General features: G+C 37.1%; 1 protein-coding gene across 1 annotated transcript in view; it reads left to right on the forward strand.

Moving 5' to 3' along the window:
* The window catches only part of LOC124168911 (lachesin-like), a 1190944-nt gene that overhangs the window by 1091973 nt on the left and 76739 nt on the right, over window positions 1–22232 (forward strand). Inside the window, exon 14 of the mRNA XM_046547298.1 lies at window positions 9844–9963. Coding sequence (XP_046403254.1) covers window positions 9844–9963 — 120 coding nt within the window. The remainder of the gene's footprint in view (window positions 1–9843; window positions 9964–22232) is intronic.

Consider the following 22232-nt stretch of genomic DNA (forward strand, 5'->3'; position numbering starts at 1 on the left):
GATTAAAAGTGGGAAGGAATAGACGACATCGGGGGGCGGGCGGGGAGGTTAGCCTTTTTGGGAAGACACGAAAGCAGCAGAAGATGAGTAAAAGGTTGCCCCCTTGCGGAACCGGCGGATTTGTAGCTTCGATCATCCGTGGCGAGAGGGGTCAAAAAGGGGCCAGCGAAGAGAGAGGGGTCAAAGGACATATATACACGGGCTCGGGGAGAGAGAGTCAAGCGAACGCTTGGTGTGTGTGTGTGTGTGAGATGGATCCCTTTAGACTCTTGCAGTCCTGTGACGGCGCTGAAAGCGAACTGGAGGGTAGAGGGGTCATCGCAGATGAAAGGAAAGCTTTAGATCCCCGTGCGTGTTTGTGTGGGTGAAAGACACGAGGTCTGGAAAAAAATATAACAAGTAACTCCCTCCTTTTTTATTTTATCCCCAAACCCCAACCCTTAGTATCACCACGCCAATCCCTTTTTCTGACCCTTACATCTCACGTCAAGGATTCTTCTTATTTTTTTGTACACCATTTATTTTTTTGCATTATTTTCTTTTTTTTCGAAACTTACCCTCAGAGAAGGTGGCTAACTCCGGCGGTGGACCGGAAGAAGGCGATTCGCGCGCCCTCTCTTGGGAAGCGATTGATGGTCTTGTTTTCGATGGCCGATACGCATCGCAACCGTTCCATTACGGGTGAAAAGTGGAAAGTTGAATGAAATTGGGTAAAAAGGAACGGGTGAATTTTTGGAGGGACAAAATGGTACATTGGTACACAATACATGGTAGGGAAATATTGTCTCATCTTTCGCAAGTGTGAAATGTATCAAAAAATTAAACGGAAATATTAAGAATTAGTGGATCGATTTACTAGCGCAGTTAAGGTGAAAATGCATCTAAATTTTATTCATGTCTTAAAGTGCCACAGTTTTCACTTATGTATTGGACCAATGCTCCTAGATTGATTTTTTTCTTAATTATGGACCACTTTCTTCAATGAAAAATATGAAAAATGCTAGACATTTAATCATTTTTCCGTTCCGTTCAACGGCGACAATTGTCGTTCATTCTTGCAATAAAACGCTCATCCATTCATACTAGCTCATTAGGCAAAAAAAAGAGTCAATTTGTATTACGGATGGGGTAAGAAACGGATAGGGAAGCAGAGTGCAAATTGTGGAGTCTAACCAACTTATAACAGTAGTAAAATGTTTTTTTGGGACAAGTCTGTCCGTTAGAGGAAAAGAAGCTTACAAAAATATGTGAAATAAAATCCATAACTTTCGCAAATCGGTTCTGTCACAGATCGCATTACATCGTATAAAGCCGTATAAAGGAATATGCAACAGCGCAGAGTATGGTACCAATAGCACAATAATATAATGCAATTTATAAAAGAATTAATAATGAACCTATTATTGTAAATATGCGTTTACGTTTTCGAATAATACGAAAATACGAATTGATATGCGTGCACATACTCTTTGCATTCCCCCGCATGAGATATAGGAAGTGCAAGATCTGTTGTAATCCATCTCCTTTACACATACCTACAATAAGATTCAGAGTGTAAAAATTCTGGGTGACTGCATGCTGTGATAATTAATATATGATCAGGTCCAAATGATAGGTTTTCTCCTCTAGTGTAATAATTACTCGGGAAACTGTTACTTTTAAAGGAAGCGCCACATAGCACCGTCCTTCTCTTACGTTTATTCCACACATGGTATAATAAGGATTTTTATAAATGTTTCCCCTATGTTTCTACTCTGATAACTCCTATACCATATTCAGTTCTTCAGTGATTTCCGCTCACATCTCTCATTCTTATCAGATTCATTGCATACATTTTATACTAAGTTTCCAATTCTATGGCCGTTAAACTCTCTCCTAGGCACCGGTAAAACTACTGATGCATAGATAGCATTCAGCAATATTTACAAGATATACTTTAAATATTCATTGGACTACCGGATTTCCTCCTTTGTCCTATCGCAATAGTAGCTATATGTTTTGATAAGAGGTATTAAATTTTTATTTGGACTGTTTGATGTGATACTAAAATCAATCGTGTACTCTTCGTAAAAAAAGTATCAGATAAAACTGGTCGAGTTCAAAACATTTTAACAAAATATTCATGTTTCAACCGATGTCTGATTTCGTTTTCGCCACTACAGACTTTCTATTTTTACTTCGCATTCAAAACTGTATGCTAAGATGAGAGGGTCAGCTTTATAATTTTGTTCAATGAAATAAGCTGGGAAGTCAATTTTTAGAAATGGCTAAAGTGTTGATCTCAATCTTCGGCATCTCTTGAGTTAAATATCAATGATGGCGGTGATTTTTCAGAGGCAGCTCGATATCTGGTTCAGTATTTCTTGATAAACACATCGATAATAACACTACGATTATCGGATGTGAGGATTTTACCGTGGACTTCCTTGCGTCTTTGATATCTGTATATTAGCGCCAACATCGGGCTTCTCTCCAAACTTCCTTTGCAACCCTTGCATCAAGGCATACATAATCTTACACATATTTCACCTCCTGCAAATACCGTTCGATGATGATTTATTGGTATAAAATATGTTGCATTAGCTAGAGGCAATCTATTATCATATTTTACAGGAGTGTTATAATTTGTCTAAACCAATCGGCTCACTTTTATCAATTCATCCTCTAGATACCAAAGGAATATCTTTGAGAGTTTTATTTTTCCAGCAAATTAAGAATACTATTCGATCCAAGGCAGGCAAGAAAATATAATTTATTCACTAGTATTAACTACATGTCTCGCGTGTTCTTTTCGCGTTTGGAAGTCGCCTTCATTTTATCTGTTAGAGTAAGCAAGTAAAATTAACCACTTTCGTTGCCCCTGTTTTTTTCTTGATCCTGATGCATTTTTGAGGTTTAGAGCAAATTCTGCTGAATTTAAGGAGTATATAATTCAGCGATTAGTAGCATCAACCAGTAGTACTATCAATATTTCTTCTGGCTGTTGGGAATAAACTCATAATAAAATTGCTAGAATATTGCATTGGCATCTGGTTCTGACTAATCCTGAAAAATGTCATCTTATTTACTAGTCGGAAAGTGGGTTAAATTTGAGTTGCAAGATTTGACCCGGACAAGATGACAAACATCAAAGTGAGTTTATAAAAACATTATAAATTACGACTATCAGATTTCATTTTTTTCTTTGTTCTTCTTGTCGTCTTCGTCGGCTGTAGATTAACGCTAACTTAGGACTTCCCTCCAACCTACCTTTACAACCCTCGCATCAAGGCATGCATGATCTTATATAGCTGTCACCAACTCTGTTTATCTTACGATAGTGAATTACTGATTTCAATATACGTTTCATGTACTAAGGAATGGTTTGTAGCATATTTTACCTTAATGTACCATCTTGTTCTTTTTAACCACCTTTGCCATCAAATCAAGAAGTAGAACTTATTTCCGAAAAGAAAATTGTTCCAAAGGTATCCTGAGGTACCATATGATTTGTATAGAATTGAAGAGCATAAATGTGTTTTGTCTGTATGCCTGCGAATTACTATTTACCATAAATATCAATGCAATTCGATGTCTATGAAACTCATTAGATGTTGTGAAGATATTTAAGAGATGTTGTAATTTGCCTCTTTTCCAAAAACTTAATATTCTACCACTAATGTATTCATTTGTATCTATGGTCCTCAAGATGTTTTACATTCGTGGAGGAAACAGAACAAAACCAATTGAATATTCAAGCACACTTAGGTCAAAAAAAGACATGTATCTGTTAGGATTAGGAACAATTATACCTAAGCCCATAAATGAAGCCTTCAAACAGTCATACACTTTTCTTGCACCGAAATGGTTCTGTCCCCTCCCGGTTGAAATATTGAGTCAATAATATCTGGCTTTGTTTCTGGCTGAACAAAAACAATGACCTATTTCCCAAGGGAGTGATAATATTACAAAATTGTTAAAAGTTGTTGTATTGTTATGATTTGTTATTTATTTTGCTTTTTCATTGTTAAATTAATCAGTAACCGAGAGAAAATTGCCATTTGAGTTCCCGTGGATACAATTTGAGAAAACTCTTTCAATCTTCGTATTCCATCGTTGCATTTCACCTCAAAAATGCATTCCTTCTTATATTTAGAACTGAAAAAGTAAATAAACCACTTCTATTTCCATAGTGATTGTTTTTAAGCCTGAAGTATTTTTGACACTTGAAGCAAAATCTACTGATATTAAGCCTTGTTTAACTCAGTGATCAGTAACCGAGAGAAAAAGTACCATTGAGATCCTGTCTATGCAATTTGAGATAAATCTTTAAATCATCGTGCTCCATCGGTGGATTTTAATTCAAATATTCTTCGTCTTTTTCTTAGGAGTAAACAGGTAAAATAAACCACCTTCATTACCATCGTATTTGTTCTTAAGCCTGAAGTTTTTTCAGCATTTCAGGCATATTCTGCTGATTTCAAGCATTGTACAATTCAGCGATCACTGGTATCAATCAGCAACGGCTGATTGTACTGGTAGTATCAAACATAAATCACTATTTTGGTTCAAGGGAGCAAAAAAAGTGAAAAATATCACTTTCTCTTTCTCAATATTTGTTCTCAAGCCTGAATAACATTTGACATTTGAAGCAAAATCTGCTGATTTTATGCATTGCTTAACTCAGTGATTGTTAGGCGAGAGAAAAGTAACACTTAAGTTCCTGTCGATGCAATTTGAGATAACGCTTTCACTCTTCGCAATCCATCGGTGGATTTTTCCGCCTTGAATTTCCGAGTGTATTCCGCTGTGGGTCAAAGTAACCGGACCGGCGTTCAATCATTGCCGAGCCCGACCACGGAGAGAGGGGACAAAAAGCGATTCTTAATTGCAGACGGGGCCATTTCTCTCGAGGTACTGTCGCGTGCAGTTTTTCTTTCTGCGGCCGAATATGATCCGTATGCGTAACGAGCGGCTAATTATCCGAGCCGAGCCACGGTGCTTGCACAGGACATCCGCAGGTCAACTCAAATAAATTGCAGATGGGGTGGTCTCCCCCTTCAAGCATCAATCTTTCATCTCTCACGGACTCTAACCCCTCTACCGCATTCCCTCTTTCCCCCACCACTCAATTCCCCCCTCCCCTTTCAAGCGCCTTGCTGTAGACACTTGTCTTTGTTTTCATAATTTCAATTTACTAGGCGCTGAAATTTTAACTATTTTTCCTTCAAGATAAACATGTATCTAAATATAAAAAAGTTGAATAAATAAATAATTAGACACACGGAGAATAATCCCGTCTCACTCATCGAGAATGGTGGGTCACCCCAGCGAAATGTCGGCGAAAAATAATTTGTGATCCTCAGTTTTTGAGTTTCTACTTATAGTCGTCTATTTATTTAACCTCAGTGTTACCACAAGAAGCGTTATCCCAAGGCCTGAGTTATCCTCGAGACCATGTATTTTTACAAAATAATATGTTTGTCTATCCGCTATGAATTTTAATACGGTTGCACGGATTGCAACTGAATTTATTATAAAGGTGCATCTCATACTCCCAAAGTCCATAGGGCTACTTTATGTTGTGTCCGACGCGCATGTTTTGTCGTTTTTTCATTACCGTCTATTTCGTCTCGTTATACAACTTCTGTGGTTAGACATCCTGCCGGGTAGGCACACTTCTTGACACGCTTTAGGGAAAACGTAACTCAAAGGATTCTACGCTTAGCTCTTAATCCTGTCTTAACTAAAGCCTTTTTGTTGCAGTATGATTCACACGACACAGCCTGATCTAGTGATAGTCTATATTCAGACCGGTTGCTACCTGGTAGGGAGAGTTTTCATGTCACAAGTTGGAGTACCCAAACAATCGCGAAGCGTTTTAATTATTTGGCGTACCGAAGGAATCAGATTTTATCTCGGTATTTATAATCATCGAGTGAGATGATAGAAATCGGTTGATGTTTTCATAAATAAAGAAGTTACTAATTACTTCATCGCAAAGAACTGAAAATATTAGAAATTTCTTCATTGTACATCAAAATTCGAATCAAGTAAAGGAGGTTTGAAGAGCTTAGAACGGCCGTCACGATATGTGAATGAGATTTTTCGCATGCACATCTATAAGTCGCGTGTGGAAAATAAACGACCCTAAATGTTACTGGCTAGTGCGTGGAGCTCTTTTCGAGCTAGATAGTTTTCTAGATTGTGAGTTCACACGACAATTTTGCACTGGTTATAGATTAAGTAATATATTGATTAATCGAAATATGACGATGTGAAGCTCCCTAAATTCGCACCGAAGTGATTCATCCAGGAAATACTATTAATTCAGCAATAAGAACCCGGATCCCTTCTGTCGGTGGCCAAAAGGCTTTTCCAACTAAGCTTCCACGTTCTGTCTAGATATCCCTTAAACTAGTCGGCGCTGGCGTATAGTAAACAATATATCGATATTTGAATTTTTCCCGCTTGGCTAGGTGAAATGTCATTATAGCACAAAAGAAAATGTACTTTAAATATGTCGTGAATAAAGGTGAAAATGTATACATTTTTGATGTTTCTTATTGTTAGAAGCGAAATTGGGTTATGATGGGTCAATCCTTAGGCCTATTCGAGACGTTCTGTCTAGAGATCCCTAAACCCTGTCGATGCTGGCGTATGGTAAACAATATATCGGCGTTTGAATTTTTTCCCAATTGGCCAGGTGAAATGTTATTCCAGCCCAATATAACATGTAGTTTACATATTTCGTAAAATTGAAGTGAAATTTAAATATTTTTGATGTTACTTATTGTTAGAAGCAAAATTGGGTTATAATGGGTCAATCCTTAGGCCTATTCGAGACGTTCTGTCTAGATATCCCTTAGCCTAGTCGGTGCTGGCGTATTGTAAACAATATATCGACGTTTGAATTTTTTCCCGCTTGGCTACGTTAAATGTCATTACAACACAAAATAACATGTACTTTATGTATGTAATGTATACATTTTTGATGTTGCTTATTGTTAGAAGCAAAGTTGGATTATAATGGGTCAATCCTTTAATGGGCCAATTAGCTCGCACGTAATGGTTAAATAAGCGAACTCTCGCTTTTCAGTTTTCTGCTTACGAGGCAAATACCTTACTCCTCCTATGATGTGTCGATACTTGCTGATTCGATATGTCGATCCTCTTTTTTCCACATTTCCACCCCCTAAACCCAATTGTGAAAAATAGTGGCGACCCAAAACGCTACTACCGGTGCTCTTTTCTTGCTAGCCAGCTTTCTAGATTGAGAACTCAAACGACAACCTTGTACAGGTGATCGAGTAAGTACGTAATATATTGATTAATTGAAACATAATAGTGTGAAGTCTCTTTTATTCGTACCGAAGCAAATCATTCAGGAATTGATTATGAAGTCAAAGATATGAACGCGGATCTCTTTCATTGGGTAAAGAGCTTGACTAACTAAGCTTCCATGTTCAGTCTAGATATCCCGTAGTCGGTAGAACTTCTTGCTTGTTGGTGCAATAAATTAGTTTATTAATTAATAATTATTATTTTTCAATCTTCTTGTTGTAGATTTGGTATTTTCTCATCTTCTGTACGGTTCCTATATGATAAAACCTTTATTTTATATTATTACCCTAAAGATAAGTGGAAATGCAGAGAAATTTCAGTCATAAAGGATGATAATGCAATTGGAAACACCTAAGTATCGCTGAAACTCGGAATGAGTCTGAATGGTTGACCAGGTCTCAAACTCTTGCTTTCTGCTTACGCCGCAAATACCGTAGGTACTCTTCTTATGATATGTCGATACTAGCAGATTCGATATATCCATCGTGACTTTTCACATTTCCACCCCCGATACCCTGCATATGTCCCCCTAACCTCTTTCCAACCCTGGTTCCTCACCCTCTCTCCCGGACATTATTCAGGGACATACAGCCTTTTGCCTCACGCTGACACCGAAGACCCTGCTCCGCGCGTGCCATTGACAGCCGAAATGAATGCTCTTCAAAAGAGGAGGCGGTTGCCGGGTGACAAGTTCAAGGCCTTATTGGTCAACGTCCACTTGAGCGGCGAAAGATTGATTCGTCTGTTATCCCCCAGACTTCAACTCACCGAATCAAATTTGCATGTTGCTCTCCCCCTGAGGGGGGGTTGCTTTTGCAACAGTCGCTGATTCACTGCATACATATTTCATTATGCGAATTAGCATGAAGCGGGCATCAATCTCCCATCTATCACGCATCCACAGGCTCTGGAGTTGGTCGAGGGAAGTGAGGTGATAAGTGATGGAATGTGATTCTAGGATAGATATTTAACGTGCTCATAATATCGACCACTCCTAGCCGCAAAGTAAGGAGTTATAACTGGCGCGCCTCCTGTCATGACATACTGACATATTAATGCCGCTTTAAGACGCATTCTGAAAGCTTTTTGAGGGTCATTCGAGAATCGGTCGAATATGCGGAAAGGATAACATGATTTCTGTCAGGGCGAGTAAATTTTGTGTTAATATTATTAAAGGTCATTATGATGTAATAATTCTTAGTTGAGGAGAAATAAATATATGAACAGTAATAAAATTTTATCTTTTTTGAAAACTATATTTGGGAGATAAATATGTTGTTAATTTTAGTTGCGAATTCAAAATAAATCTAAAAATGGCGACGGGACACCTTTACGTTGGGACTAAAAGTTTTGTTTTTGCTTTTTTAGCCTATTTAGTTTCACAAATCATCATTTATCATGTGTGTCTTATTGCTTACAGTAACATGGTTTTTTATCCAGCTTAGAGTTGACGCTCAGCCTGTTATAAACTTATTGAATTAAGACTTCGTGTTAAAATAAAAACTAATTTTTAAATTTTAAAAACTAATGTTAGCCTGCTACGTAGACTTGTCCCGTTCCCGCAACAGACTTGGACCTAAAAACATTGTCTCTTGCGGTTGAAAACGTAAATATGCAACGTCTGACAACAAAAGTTTTGCCTTTATTAATTGCGTAATAAAACCATACGCTCTAAAATTTCCTGAGCAAAAACATATAAATTAGAATATTCTATGACAAAAATCCACAACGTTAACCAAGACATTTACATAAAACACGTCGTCAGATATGCAGTTTTCACCTGGTGGCGTTCCGAGAACTCTACATGCAATCTGTTCGCCGGTAAAGCACAAAATTTTCCTTTATCAAGTTCATTAATTGAAAGTAGAAAAATAATGCAGTGAAAAAATTACTCATGGCTGATTACATGAGATATGCTATGTATCAAGCGTTATGCTGATGGAAATAATATGGTGGCTAGAGTGCTGGCTTCCCACCCGGGCTCGGGTTCAAATCCCGGCGGTGGCAGAGAATTATCAGAGACTGCCCGATCTCTGCTTGAATGTTGTGAGGAGGACATTTCAAGCGTAACACTTCGTCCGTCGGATGGGACGTTAAGCCGTGGTCACTTGGCGCCTTTTGTTAAGAGCAGGCTAATGCCGACGTCGGGTTTCTCTCCACCCTTGCATAGCCACCCTTCCCTCATGGGGCAAATGACCTCAGCTGTCGGTCGCCTCCTTCAAATACCATATCATACGAAAATGGCTTGCTCCCCCTATTTTTAATCCTGGGTACGCAATTGACTACGCACGCAATGCTTTGATTTTCTCCAGTATTTCTTGGTCCTCCAAGTTACCACACTATTCTTTTGTCTCAAGTCGTCATTCCCCTGCCGGCTAATGCCAACGCCGGGTTTCTCTTCACCCTTCCTTACCTACCCTTTCCTCATGGCGCAAATGACCTCAGCTGTCGGTCGCCTCCTCCAATACCATACCATACCATAGAAATAATATCTCTACTTTTTCTTTTCCTCTCCCTCAGTTCATCCACTGATCCAAGTTCCAAACCAATTGGTCGGCGCTCCGACGGGGACTGACGTCACACTCCAGTGCCACGTGGAGGCATCCCCCAAGGCGATCAATTACTGGACCAGGGAGACTGGTAAGTGGACCCATTTTACTGCTTACACTGCTCAAAACATGGCAAAGTGTCCTTCCTTATTTCAGGCGCCGCGCAGCTGCTTTGAGACCACCGTAACTCTATTAGTGGCGACTCAGCTGAATTTGTTAAGTATTCACTATTTTTTTACTATTTATCAGGTCGCAATCTTGATGCTTTATAGCTTCCTTTCATGTTCTGAAATTATTCTGAACGCCGATGCTATATGAATCTGTGTGTTTTGCAAAATTTCCATGAAAATATGAAACCTATCTGTTATACGAATTCATTACGAGGATATGGAAGCGATTTTCCGATATTTCCGCAGAATCTATCATTTATTTTCTCTTTTTCTCATTAACGACGTTTGTCAAATTCATTACTAAACTAATAATTACACTTTCCGAATTTCATCTATGAAGTTAAGTTTTCTTCTATACGTTTTTTCTTTTATCGATGTTCAAGCAAAACGTTTTTATGTGCATATTTAGTTATCCCACTCTGTAAATAGAGCTTGATGCATAATTTCCTGGCCACTATGGATAGCTTTCAAGATCATTTTATACTTAAGTAATACCCATAAGATAATATAATTGAGTCGTATCATCGTAATGGGCAACACTTAAGTACAAAAAATAATCTTAGAAAAAAAGTTTTCTTCAAAGACTTTGAATACGAGGAAAACTACAGAAATTTGTACGAATCACAAATATATTTGAGATAAAGAAAATTCTGTAAGTTCAAAAATTTTTAACCTCATTTTGTGATGAGAAGGGGCTTTAAATGTGCAAGTACTCTTATTGACACACTATTGAATGGGGAAAACGAGTCTTACTTCCTGCTCCCGCTCTTAGCTCAAGTACGAATCCAAAATAATTTTATAACAGGCTAAACTCTGTAACGTTGTCGCGTCCACTTTCTGTGGGGCATAAATAAATAAAATTCTGTTTCCAAGCAAAATCTCTGTATGCGCAATTGGTCTCAAAGTTATGTAATATAGGTATATAAATGTCTATGATCTTCAATTCAAGAGTAAAACATTATAATATATTATAAAATTCAATGTACATGATCGTATTTTTTTACATTTTAGCGATTTGAATGAAGGAATCGACCCATTATGATGAAAAACATTAATTATTATTTATTTTTCTTATCTTGACCTCGTTTAATACATATTAAAATCATTAGTGAAATTGCTTATCGACAGATAATAAGCAAAAAGTCAAAATCCAGGCTTTGACAAATGCAATGAAATAGGTTCTTTATAATGGTGTTATTTTTTAATTTTTCCAACACTTGGTGATTGTTATATCCCACCTATTTTTTATTATATTATGCTTTGAAATTACAAGAAATAGTTAACTCATAGTAGAACTTGGCATTGCTAATAATTACATTTCTTTCAAAGCCTATAATCCTCACCTTCCTTCTTTTCTTTGGAATTGATTGATTTTGGAATTGTTTTTCGTTACTCTTCCGTGTTTTATAAATATAAAATTGGCACGATAACGATTTTTTAAGCGAACCAACAAATCTTTTGAAATTACGAGAAATAGTTGACTGACTTGGTACTAGTAATAAGTACATTTCTTTCAAAGCCTCAGTCTTCATCTTCTTTCTTATCTTAGGAAATAATTGATTTTGAAATCTTTTTTTCTTTACCCTTTGAGGTTTTAGAAACATAAATTTGGCACGATAACGATTTTTTAATTTAACCGTTAATATTACTGATCTGTAGCCAATGCTTGCTTCGGTCTTCGTGATATCTGCATTTGTACGGCTGAAAAATCGCGATAGTTCCAGTGATTGGTATTATCAAACGGATGGTATCACGATCAGAGAGAGGTTAGAGGTCGAGTTTCCTCGGGTCATATGCCAACGAGACTTAATCAGCCGCATGCTCGCGCAACTCTGCGCCTATTGCATATGCAAAACTCACCATCGATCTGCCCTAAAGCCTTTTCTTCGTTTTGCAAATTTACCGATACACTGCCTTATCACTGCTGACTGTAAGGGTGGGACTCCCACTCCGAGCGTATCACCTTGTCCAGTGACCTGTACTTTTACAGCGACTAATTAATTACCTTATATAGTAACGACTTAATATTAAATATAAAATGTATTTTTATTTGGTGCTGTTTGTAGACAGCGACTAATTAATTATGTAATTTATCTTTTGACGAGTAAGAGTTTAATATTTTTTATATGGTGTCGGTCAAATGATTATGTCGGCCGTCGTTTGGGCCAACTTACTGGCTTATTTAAGTGTAGGACTTAAGTAAATAAAATACATAAAAATTACCGTTTAGTCTGCGAACATAATTTTTTAACATCTATTGATCTCTTTGCATAGCATATATTTTTATTCGGTGTTGGTCAAATACTTATGTATATTTTATTCCTAGCCAATATTTCCACAAATTAATGCCTTCTTCAATACTGGGACTTTAATTCAAGGAATTAAGAAAAACTACCGTTTTGTCAGTGAACATTAATTTGATAACAAAGATCTTGCTTTTGGTTGGAAATTCAACCATGGATCTCATTCATAGTGGATTTAATAAATATTAGTCCTGCTCAACAAATATACCTTCTTCAATGCTAGGACATTAATTAATGATTTATTAATAATGCCGTTTATTCCGCGAACATAAATTTTATAGAGAGCAAATTTCTCTTGGGTGGCATTACAACTCTGAAGATTATTCCTCTTAGACTGAAAACATACTATTTCTGCAAAACAAATATTGATACAGGAATTCATAGTGGTTTTTTCTCATATTTTTTTGTTTAAATGCCAACACTTATATTTGAGGAATGAAATCCTTTTGATAACACAAATTCACGATTATGAGTTAGTAAAAGTCGATCAAGGTCCTTTAAAATAATATTTCGCAAAAGGTAGGCCGTATTTCAATCACTTTAATTTCTTAATTTTATCATTAAATGGTGAATTTTTAAAATGAGAAAAATTGAAGATAATGAGAAAAATTGAAAGGAAATTGATATTAAAATTGACGATAAAGACGTAAATGATTTTCAAACTGCATTTCAGACGGTAATAATCTTTTCACATCCATCCAAGCGACTTTCAATTTAAATTTTCCGCTCCTTTCGCTGCCAAAGTCTCAGCAGAATTTGCTTCCATTACTGAAGTAACTGCGACGCAGATTTTAAAATTTTTGGTAACCAGTTTTCATATGAACGAAGAACTTTGGTGATTTCTTTCTCCTAAATTCAAAAATATTACCAAACTAGCTTGAAAAGCTGTATCGTTACGGAATTCTTTGTAAGTTTTTTTTTCTAAACTCATAATACAAATGGCTTAAGTATAAATATTATTTACACTTGGGAAAATGTATCATAATTTTTCAACAAAAACCAATTTCACCGAGGCTTGAATTGCCAAAACGGATTTGTGTTAGTCTTTGAACATTATTTATTCCCGGTAGAAATCTGTGGTGTTGACTTTTACATTCCGTCTTACAGTTCGTCTTTCTTGAAGTGTGACATTTTTTGCTCTCGCCAAAATATTTTTTTAATGGTATGACTACCCGAATAGGGCTGCTATGATACGAGTTTTATCGTCACTCTATTCTAATGTGCCTTATTTTTTGTTTTCTCTAAGTTTTGTTCTGGCAAGGAGGACCGTTCAATTTTTTCACGTCCTGCGGGAGCTGGTGAGAGTGCAAAATTAGGACACTAATCAATGAAAGACATTATCATTATCTTTTATAACTACCTATAATATCATATTTCGTTGTATTATTATAAATTGATAAGAATCAATTTTTCATTCAATTATGACATCATAAAATAGTTTTCCGTGAACGATAAACTGCAAAGTAATAACTTTAATTGCAGTAAACAGTAATAACTGCAGTTGAGTTAGCCAGAGAGACCACATTTAATAATATGTTGGTAATAGCGCGTGTATACGGTTTGTGAGTTTTAATCAACGGATTGGAACATTCCTTTGGGATGAGAAAGCTGTAAAATACCTTGTGCCTGGAGGAGTTCATAACACAAGAGACAGGTTAATTAGTTTTGTTCTGGCAAAGAACCACGGGAAGCCTTGGAGAAGATTTTATTGCGGCCAAGAGCAGGGTAAACTACTTCGATGAGGGCGTGTCCTACGGTTTTGGAAGAGTGCGTTGCCAAGTTTGGAAGAGCAACAGGACTCGGAGAAACGGTGCAACGTTCCAAGTGGATGTTGGCCCAGCTGTTATCGTCCAGCTCAGAACGAATAATTCTGTCTATAGGCTGTTCTTACGAAAACTTCGTAGGGGACATTTTGGTATGCATCCCAGATTGACTCTTTTTCTATTGCAAACCCCCCTTTCTTGTAACCTGAACATCTAACGTAGTATCTTCAATGCGGTGCTCAACACATAAACACCTAATTTTTCTTCTAAGTTACATGAAAAATTTATACATTTTTAGCTCTAATTCAAGAAAGGTTTAAGGTACGTGTTTTTTTACGCTGAAAATTTTAACGGCGAATATGTTGCTGCCACAATAATTATGAATGGGTTGAAATTTTCGCATTTTTAAAGTGAGAAGACTTGGAACTTCATTTCTCCTAAAAGCAGTTGTGAGTTGAAAAGGGTCATGCAGCTGAATGTTGTTAAATTTAATGCTTAGGAAAAAGAAAAATCATGTATACCTTAATCAGCGTCGGTAGCTTACACGAATCTACATTGATAGAATTGTGTTTAACCCATTAATGTCTAGTGTTCCAATTTTGGAACACCTGACGCGACTTTCTAATTTAATGACTACAACTCATTGCACACTAATATGCCATGGGTTTTCTTTCTATACCTCTTAATAAAGGTATATTATACTACAGGGCGCAAAGAATTAGCTTTTCCAACCCATTGCAGCCAGTGTGTTGAAAAATATCGGTCTTTTTTTTTTCAAGGCAATTTTTCTGAGACCACCTCAAATGTTATATTAATAACTACATATTTACCATTACCCCCGAATGTTGTAAATTTTTCCCTTCATGTTCAGTAATAGTTAACCCATTGTGCTTTAAGAAGATAATTTTGAAACAATGTATTTTTAGTTATAAGCGTTTATTTAACAGTGTTCCATTTTTGGAACACTAGGCAAATCCAATACTATTATGCATGCATTCAGGCGCTCTGAAATATTCACTTTAATTTTGAATCAAGTAAGTAATTAGATTTGGAACAATTAATAATCTTCCCGATTCATTGCTGCGCACTCCTACTCACCTCATTCATTGTTCTTATGACGAGAACTTAGTCTATTCTTATCTACAATGTGTAAAAATCAGGGTAAATTCGCAGTTTTCAAACCTTCGGCATAAATCGGTTAACTGGTTTATTGCGGGATAATTTGATATTTTTCTCAATATTTAACTATGCTAAGTTAAGTTATGCCATTTAAAGTATCTAAGAACCGAAAGACGCTCTCATGGTGTTTTCAATCACATAGTTTCGCCTTGTTAAGGCAAATTAATTAACTCCAAATTATAATTTTTATTCTCGCAAGGAAGCACGGGAAGCAATGGAGAAGATGTGTTTGTTGAAGGAGAAACAACTTCAGTGAGGGAGTGTCCTAATCTTTTAGTTGAGTGCGGTGTCAAGGGCTATATACCTTTTCTTCTACTTGTTATATCAAGAAAAAATTGATATTTTTCAGCTAAATTAAGGTACCCACTCTCAGTAGTTAAGGGGCATTAAACTTTCCTAGTCTAAGTCAAGGGGCGCCATTTTAAGTGGTTAAGAAGCGATACTTCTTTTGTGATTTTTTCTCCATACTTACTCCAAGTTAACTCAAATTAATTTACCAAAGTTTTCCCATTCCCATTAACTAGCGTAATTTGACTATTCAAAGTTTTATTTTGCTTACAACTGAAATAAAAGTGCTCTGAAGAACCTTCCTTTTACTTCTATCATAGTTTTCATGATGTAATTAATGATTTCGAAAATCGTACTTCCGCTTGCATTGATCAATATTTTTCTTGTGCTAAGACAGGTATTGCTTTGAAAAAGGCTCCCACAGAGGTTATTCAGCATTCTTCTTGACTTTTCGGTGCTGATGCGTGTGTCGGATCTCATTGCATATGAAATTTTACTCCTTTATTTCTGGAGGTGTCTTTTGGTCGAAATGAATTCAATTAAATTCGCAGGAATTTGTAGTCAGATTTTGGCGACCAAGTTCCCACTCAAGTCAATTATGCGGTCCAACACGATAAAGAATCGAGGAACCTTTACCACGTCGTGGCTATTGTATCAATATTTCGTGGTGATATTTTCCTGTTTTTTTATTATGTTAGTTTAGTGCCATAACACTTAAAACGGTGTCTATTTTCCGTAGCTGGTAATCTGAATTAATCTAGGTTAATGCGTTGCCCACGTTCTGTCTAAGAATGACCTGTAAGGGTAATGATAAATAATCTGCAATATTTCTTATTCATGGCTTTATCTTGCCCACGGATACTTTCATAGACGTGCCTCTAAGGGCGATATTAACTTTATCGTTGTATATTAGGTTCTACTTTAACCTCACGCTCGTATATTTTTTGCAAGAATTTATTTGCTAGTCTGATTTAAAATGCAATTTATATAAAATAATGAGTGGAAAGTCTATTTTTTATTATAACCATTAGATGATTAGGTGAGATTCTAAAACATCATAAAAAGAGCATTTTTGTGAAGTTTTATGAAGATTTCTTTTAAAGTAGATCCTCACTTGGTTCGATCGACATTTATCCATTTTGGAGGACGGATTGGAAATGGAATACCATCTTATGCTGCATCAGCATTATATTTCCGGACGAGGAATCGTATGTAAAGAGCATCAGTGAATTTGAATTTTGTAATGTTAAAAATGCTTCATCAACAGCGTAGCATTATTTCAATGAAAGCACTTTTCAAGAATGGAAACAAACCCGGAGAAAACTGGAAGCGCTGAATAAAACGGGGTAAAAATTGATTAGGCTCACTTATATATTTAAATAGACACGACCCGGATTTCAAAACATAGTTACTTGCATTGTCGGTTACAGCCTGAGGATATAATTATTTGACGAAACCCGCTTTGTGCCTAATAAAATATAAATGTGAACCCAACAACATTTTTCTTGTTTTTTCCAAAATTTAGGAGTTTCACATAGGAATAGCTTAAAGATTGTCCTTTTCTGGCCTCGATGGCGCCGGGTCCCCGACTGCTAACCTAGATGTCGTGGGTTCGAATCCCGCCTGGGTGGATTGACCACCATCCAGTTAATGGATTTTTGTGATTGTCAATCAAATTAATTGTAAGAGAGGACAATTTTGTCCTAAATTATTAAGATATCAGTTATTATTTTTATCTCATGCAACTTCTCAAAGGATAATTTCACTTCGTATTCCTGAGTGCCACGACATTTCTCTGAGCGTTACCGAAAATAGGGAGTGTGGGTTGATTTTCCAATGAGGGTGGTAGATGAGGGGATGGAGGGTGAGGGGGTGTGGGCTTGGGGAGTGACCTGCTGGTGACAGGAGTCGCGGAGTCTGAGAAGGAGTCGGAGGGAGAGATCGGGCGATGCCGGGGGAAGAGGGGATCGCAGGATTCCCCGCCTTGTCGGACGAAAAAATAAGCCATCGCGGGAATAAAAACGTTGAATTAGACTATGGATCTTCCCCTCCTCTTATCCCGTCCTCTCTAGATTTGCTTCCGTTTATCCGGGATAGCTTACGAAAAACTCTCCAAGCAACTTGCCTCTACTTCTTTCTTTCACCCTTTCTAGGCAATCGAAACCATATAAATTCAATCGTGTCGAGCAAAACATGATGAAACTCCTTCATGATGTATCAGAAAAGAAAGACAACGGCAGGTCCCACTATTTATTAAAATTTAATTGAAGACAACGGCAGGTTTCACATTTTATTAAAATTAATTAATAAATTGGGGAACCTGCCATTGTGTTTCCTTTCTGATACAACAAATCGAAACAAAGTGAAATTTTTGCATGAGCGGTTTAAATAGTGGTTGTATCACATAACACATTTTATTTAACTGAATTATATTGATAGCCTAGCTTAAATATTAACTCTCTAATTTTGAGAAAAAATTATAAAATTAGTTTTATCGCAGTGGACCAAGCTCACCCAGCAACTAAGTCACAGGCGTGTTAATTCTTGTATATTCATCGTGACATAATAAAAGCGCTACTTCGGCCGTTTGTGTTAAAATATCGCTTCGTATCGATTGCCCTACGATTCGATATTTGATCTCGTTTTTATTTACACAATAAACGGAGGCAAAACTACAGGATAAGGTGGTTCAGGCAGAGGAAATGGCTCCCCTACTTAAACGCCAATTCAAACGCGTGTGCCTTAGTCTGGAGTAGCTTTACATATTGCAGATATTTGGCCTTACATATTTAAAATATTTTCCTTTAATGGATTTCTGCTGATAACATCAGTCTGAACTCATTCACGCTATGCAACAACCCGAAGTCTTGTTATAAGAGGAAAGATCTCACTGCAAAATAAGGCTTAGACGCTTGATTTGTCGGTAATTGCATGTGTAGGGGAGTCACTTCTTTCCTTACTCCGGAATCCTGGAATCTCACATCGGCACCTACGGATATCTATTTTGTAGTTATTTCAATCAACATCAATGGACTAACACAGCCACCCATTTCCAGAATAGAGGCAACCCGCCCAGGTGGAATTTGAACACGCGACCTTTGGTGTGGCAAGCTAGGCTTTATTCCACTGCCACCGAGGCCGGCCGATTTTGTATTTTTACACGTAACTTGATTGATTAATTAAATTCTTGCATTTTATCTCCTTCCGATTCATTTGGGAACCCTGTCCTCCTTCCCATATGAGGGTTTACTCTAGGAATGACTCGATTATTATTTTTTTCAATTTTAATTCTGATTATTTCAAATCAATTCCTAACTATTGATATTTGTTCCATCTATTATTATACAAACTCACCGATTGTATGTTGATTTGTCAGCAGCATTCCTCTCCTAAAAATTTAAAAATTGAATGGAATAAAATAACAAAGACAATTATGTGGCCCAAAAAGTATATCTATTAAAAGTAGTGAATTAGTATTATAGTAATACATCCTGAACTGTAAAAAAATATTTAACACTTTTTCAGACATAAATTGTTAACTTAATAATGTGCACTGCGCAATGTCTGAGAGGTGTGGCGGCCCTTATGCCCCAAAACGTATAGTATATGTATTTGCAAAATATTCATCTTCCTGGAATTGATTAAATCGGAACCGAGTTTAGATGATCGATTCTCGATTCCGATTCCGCGCCCAAAATCAGTAAAATCGAGAATCGACATTTGGAATCGATTCTTCCCTAGTTAACACTTTCGTGCGAATAAGAGTAGGGGTAAATTGAATGAGCGGTCCAGGAGATATTAGTCTTCAAGCTATGGCGACAGAATTTTGCCAAGGAAGTCCCTTATAGTATTCCAGATTATAATTTCTATTATTTTTTTATTTGTTGCATATAACTGCAAGTGGGCTATTGCCTGGTGGCAGCATTAGAATTAAGCAAATGAATGACAAGTCTACATATCTAATAACAAAGTAAAGAAAGAGTAAAAACATCTATAGTATAAAAAATGCATTAATTCTGATATGATACTACTAGAAATTTCGGAAAAAAATATTCACCCAAATAATCCAATTTAAACCCTCTATAATAACCCAAAAGATCATAAACGAAAAAAAGATTAACACTTGTTCTTAAAAATTTTATTATTTGCGGGGAAGACCTTAAAAATGTCTTCAGGTAGGTCCTTCCACTCATTTATTCCTCAACTATTTTATATCATCTTTTATAAAGAATAATATAATTTTTTTTAATTTCTGTTTTCTTTCTCCTGAAATTTAAATACTAAAGCTTAAAGTCTATTTGCAAAATATTTTCAAAACATTTATCTCCCTGGATACGATGGAATCGGAATCAACTTGAGGCGATCGATTCTCGATTCCGATTTCGTGCCCGGGAATCGATGGAATGGAGAATCGACATTTGGAACCTACTCATCCCCAGTTAACTTCTTCGCGGGCATTAGATTAGGGGCTTCGAATACCCCCAACCCTTCGTCCCCAAGCGAAGGATTCAGCAAACGCTCCCTCCCTCCACTTCCCAACCAAGGCTCTTTTTTTCTCTATCCCGGCTTCGGACAAACTGCGTGGGTGTGTCCGGATGATGATGACATGTTACACGGAATGGGAGGAACTTTAAAGGGGTGGAGCGTGGGGTATTTCTATGGAGGGATGATAGGGGAGGTGGAATTTGTCACAAGGACGGGTTGAGAGGGGAGAAAGATGAGCTAGGAGCTTCGGGGGCGATGCTGTGGTTCAGTAGCCGGGATTTACTGCCTGCCTCCCCCGGCAGTGCTCCACAAACACATCCCCGACTAGCAAAGGGACGAAGGGCAAGGGGTACAGTCGAGTTCCGGGGTCCGGCCCAGTGTATACCCCCGTCAGTGTACCTTCTTCCTCTCTTCTTCGGGCGGGTCAGGAACTGAAGTCTGTCTCTCCTTTTGCCCTCTTAAAAATACGAGACAAAATACTCCACCCATCAGAGAAATCTGGGTAAAAAACAGGAATAAGTAGGTACTTGATGAAAATGAGCTAATGGACCTGGAATGACGCAACGAGATTCCATTACTTGTCAATTTGAAAGAATTAACCCATTTAAACCCAATGTTGCTTCTTATTTACACAAAAAATGTATAAATTTTCAGCTCTATTCAGGAAAGATGTAAAGTACATGTTATTTTATGCTGTAATATTTAATGGCGTAATATTTAGCCGTCACAGTTATGATGATTAGGTAGAAGATTTTCAAAATTTGAAAATGAGAATCGTTGAAATGTAATGCCTCTCCAAAGTAGGTCTGGTTTTGAAAGGGTTATTTGGAATAGTTGGCAGTAATTTTACTCAATTTTAATAATGAAAGATTTTCTCTTTGGTGCTAAAATATTTCTTGACTTAAATTTTCGTAAATCGTTAGTTAAGTATGTCCAATATCTAATGTTAAAAAAAACATTCCAATTAGAGCTTTATCAAATTTATTTTTTTTTATGAATTTGAATATACGTATGATCTTCATAAACAAGCTTAAAGAAGCGATAAGTGTGTACGGGCGAGTTCCGGGGTCCGGCCTCGTGTATACCCCCGTCAGTGTACCTTCCTCCTCTCTTCTTCGGGCGGGTCAGGAACTGAAGTCTGTCCTTCCTTTTGCCCTCTTAATGTTACGAGACAAACCACTTCACCCTTCGGAGAAAACAAGGAAAAGAGCAGGAATTAGATAGTTATAATCTATAAAGGTACGTTGCTATGAAAAGGCTAGCGAATAGGTGACAAAGAGCTGCTTCAAACTAATCTTAGGATTGTTGACTAATTATGATGAATCTATACAGAGTGCAGAAAACCTGTGTTACTAAATTTTAACCCTGGGTGGCTTAAGCCAGAAGAAATCAAAATTACTGATGATGTTTAGATAGAAAATGTGCCATTTTTGCCATACCCCTGTCAGTGTACCTAACCGCTCTCTCTTTCGGGTGGGTTAGGATCTGAAGTATTTCTCTCCCTTTTCTTCTTCTTCACAACACTTCTTAGTTTCAGAATTAATGTTTCTCATACTCTCCACGAGTTGATGTCACCACTACCGGTTACGTAACGTCTTTATGTGAACTGTTACGCTTATTTACGTATTTTCGGTTATTTACGAATTTTCTGTTTACCAATTATAACGGTTACGACATAGCGGGGTTACCAACTGTCCTTATATGAGATGTCGGTTACGATAGCCGTCTACGTATTGACTTATTTATTTCTCTGTGAATACGGCTGGTGTCCTAATATCACCCATCACGCACATATTGAGGCGGTTGGCGAGGTTGTACGTACATGAATTCGTAAATGGATATTGAAATGTAATGTTAATGCTCATTTCAGGATAAACTCCATGCTTGTTCTACAATTTATTATTTAAACTATAGTAATAAATAAATACTAGTATTGTAGGGAGGATGGAGTGGGAGAATGTACAAAATCGGTTTCAAGTTCTTTAAAAATTGCATATCTTCACGCAGGTGTTGGCCAAATTGGTGTTCACTGTTAAACGGCCCATTTAAATGACTTTTCATCCCATTTAAACGGAAAAAAGAGTAAACAATTTCTCAATTGCGTTTAAATCTTGGACATACTCTCCGAAATAAGCGGCTTCCCCCAAGGGCGGGCTTGATAGCTTGACTGTG

This window comes from Ischnura elegans, chromosome 12 (assembly GCF_921293095.1).
Source record: "Ischnura elegans chromosome 12, ioIscEleg1.1, whole genome shotgun sequence".
NCBI lineage: Eukaryota > Metazoa > Arthropoda > Insecta > Odonata > Coenagrionidae > Ischnura > Ischnura elegans.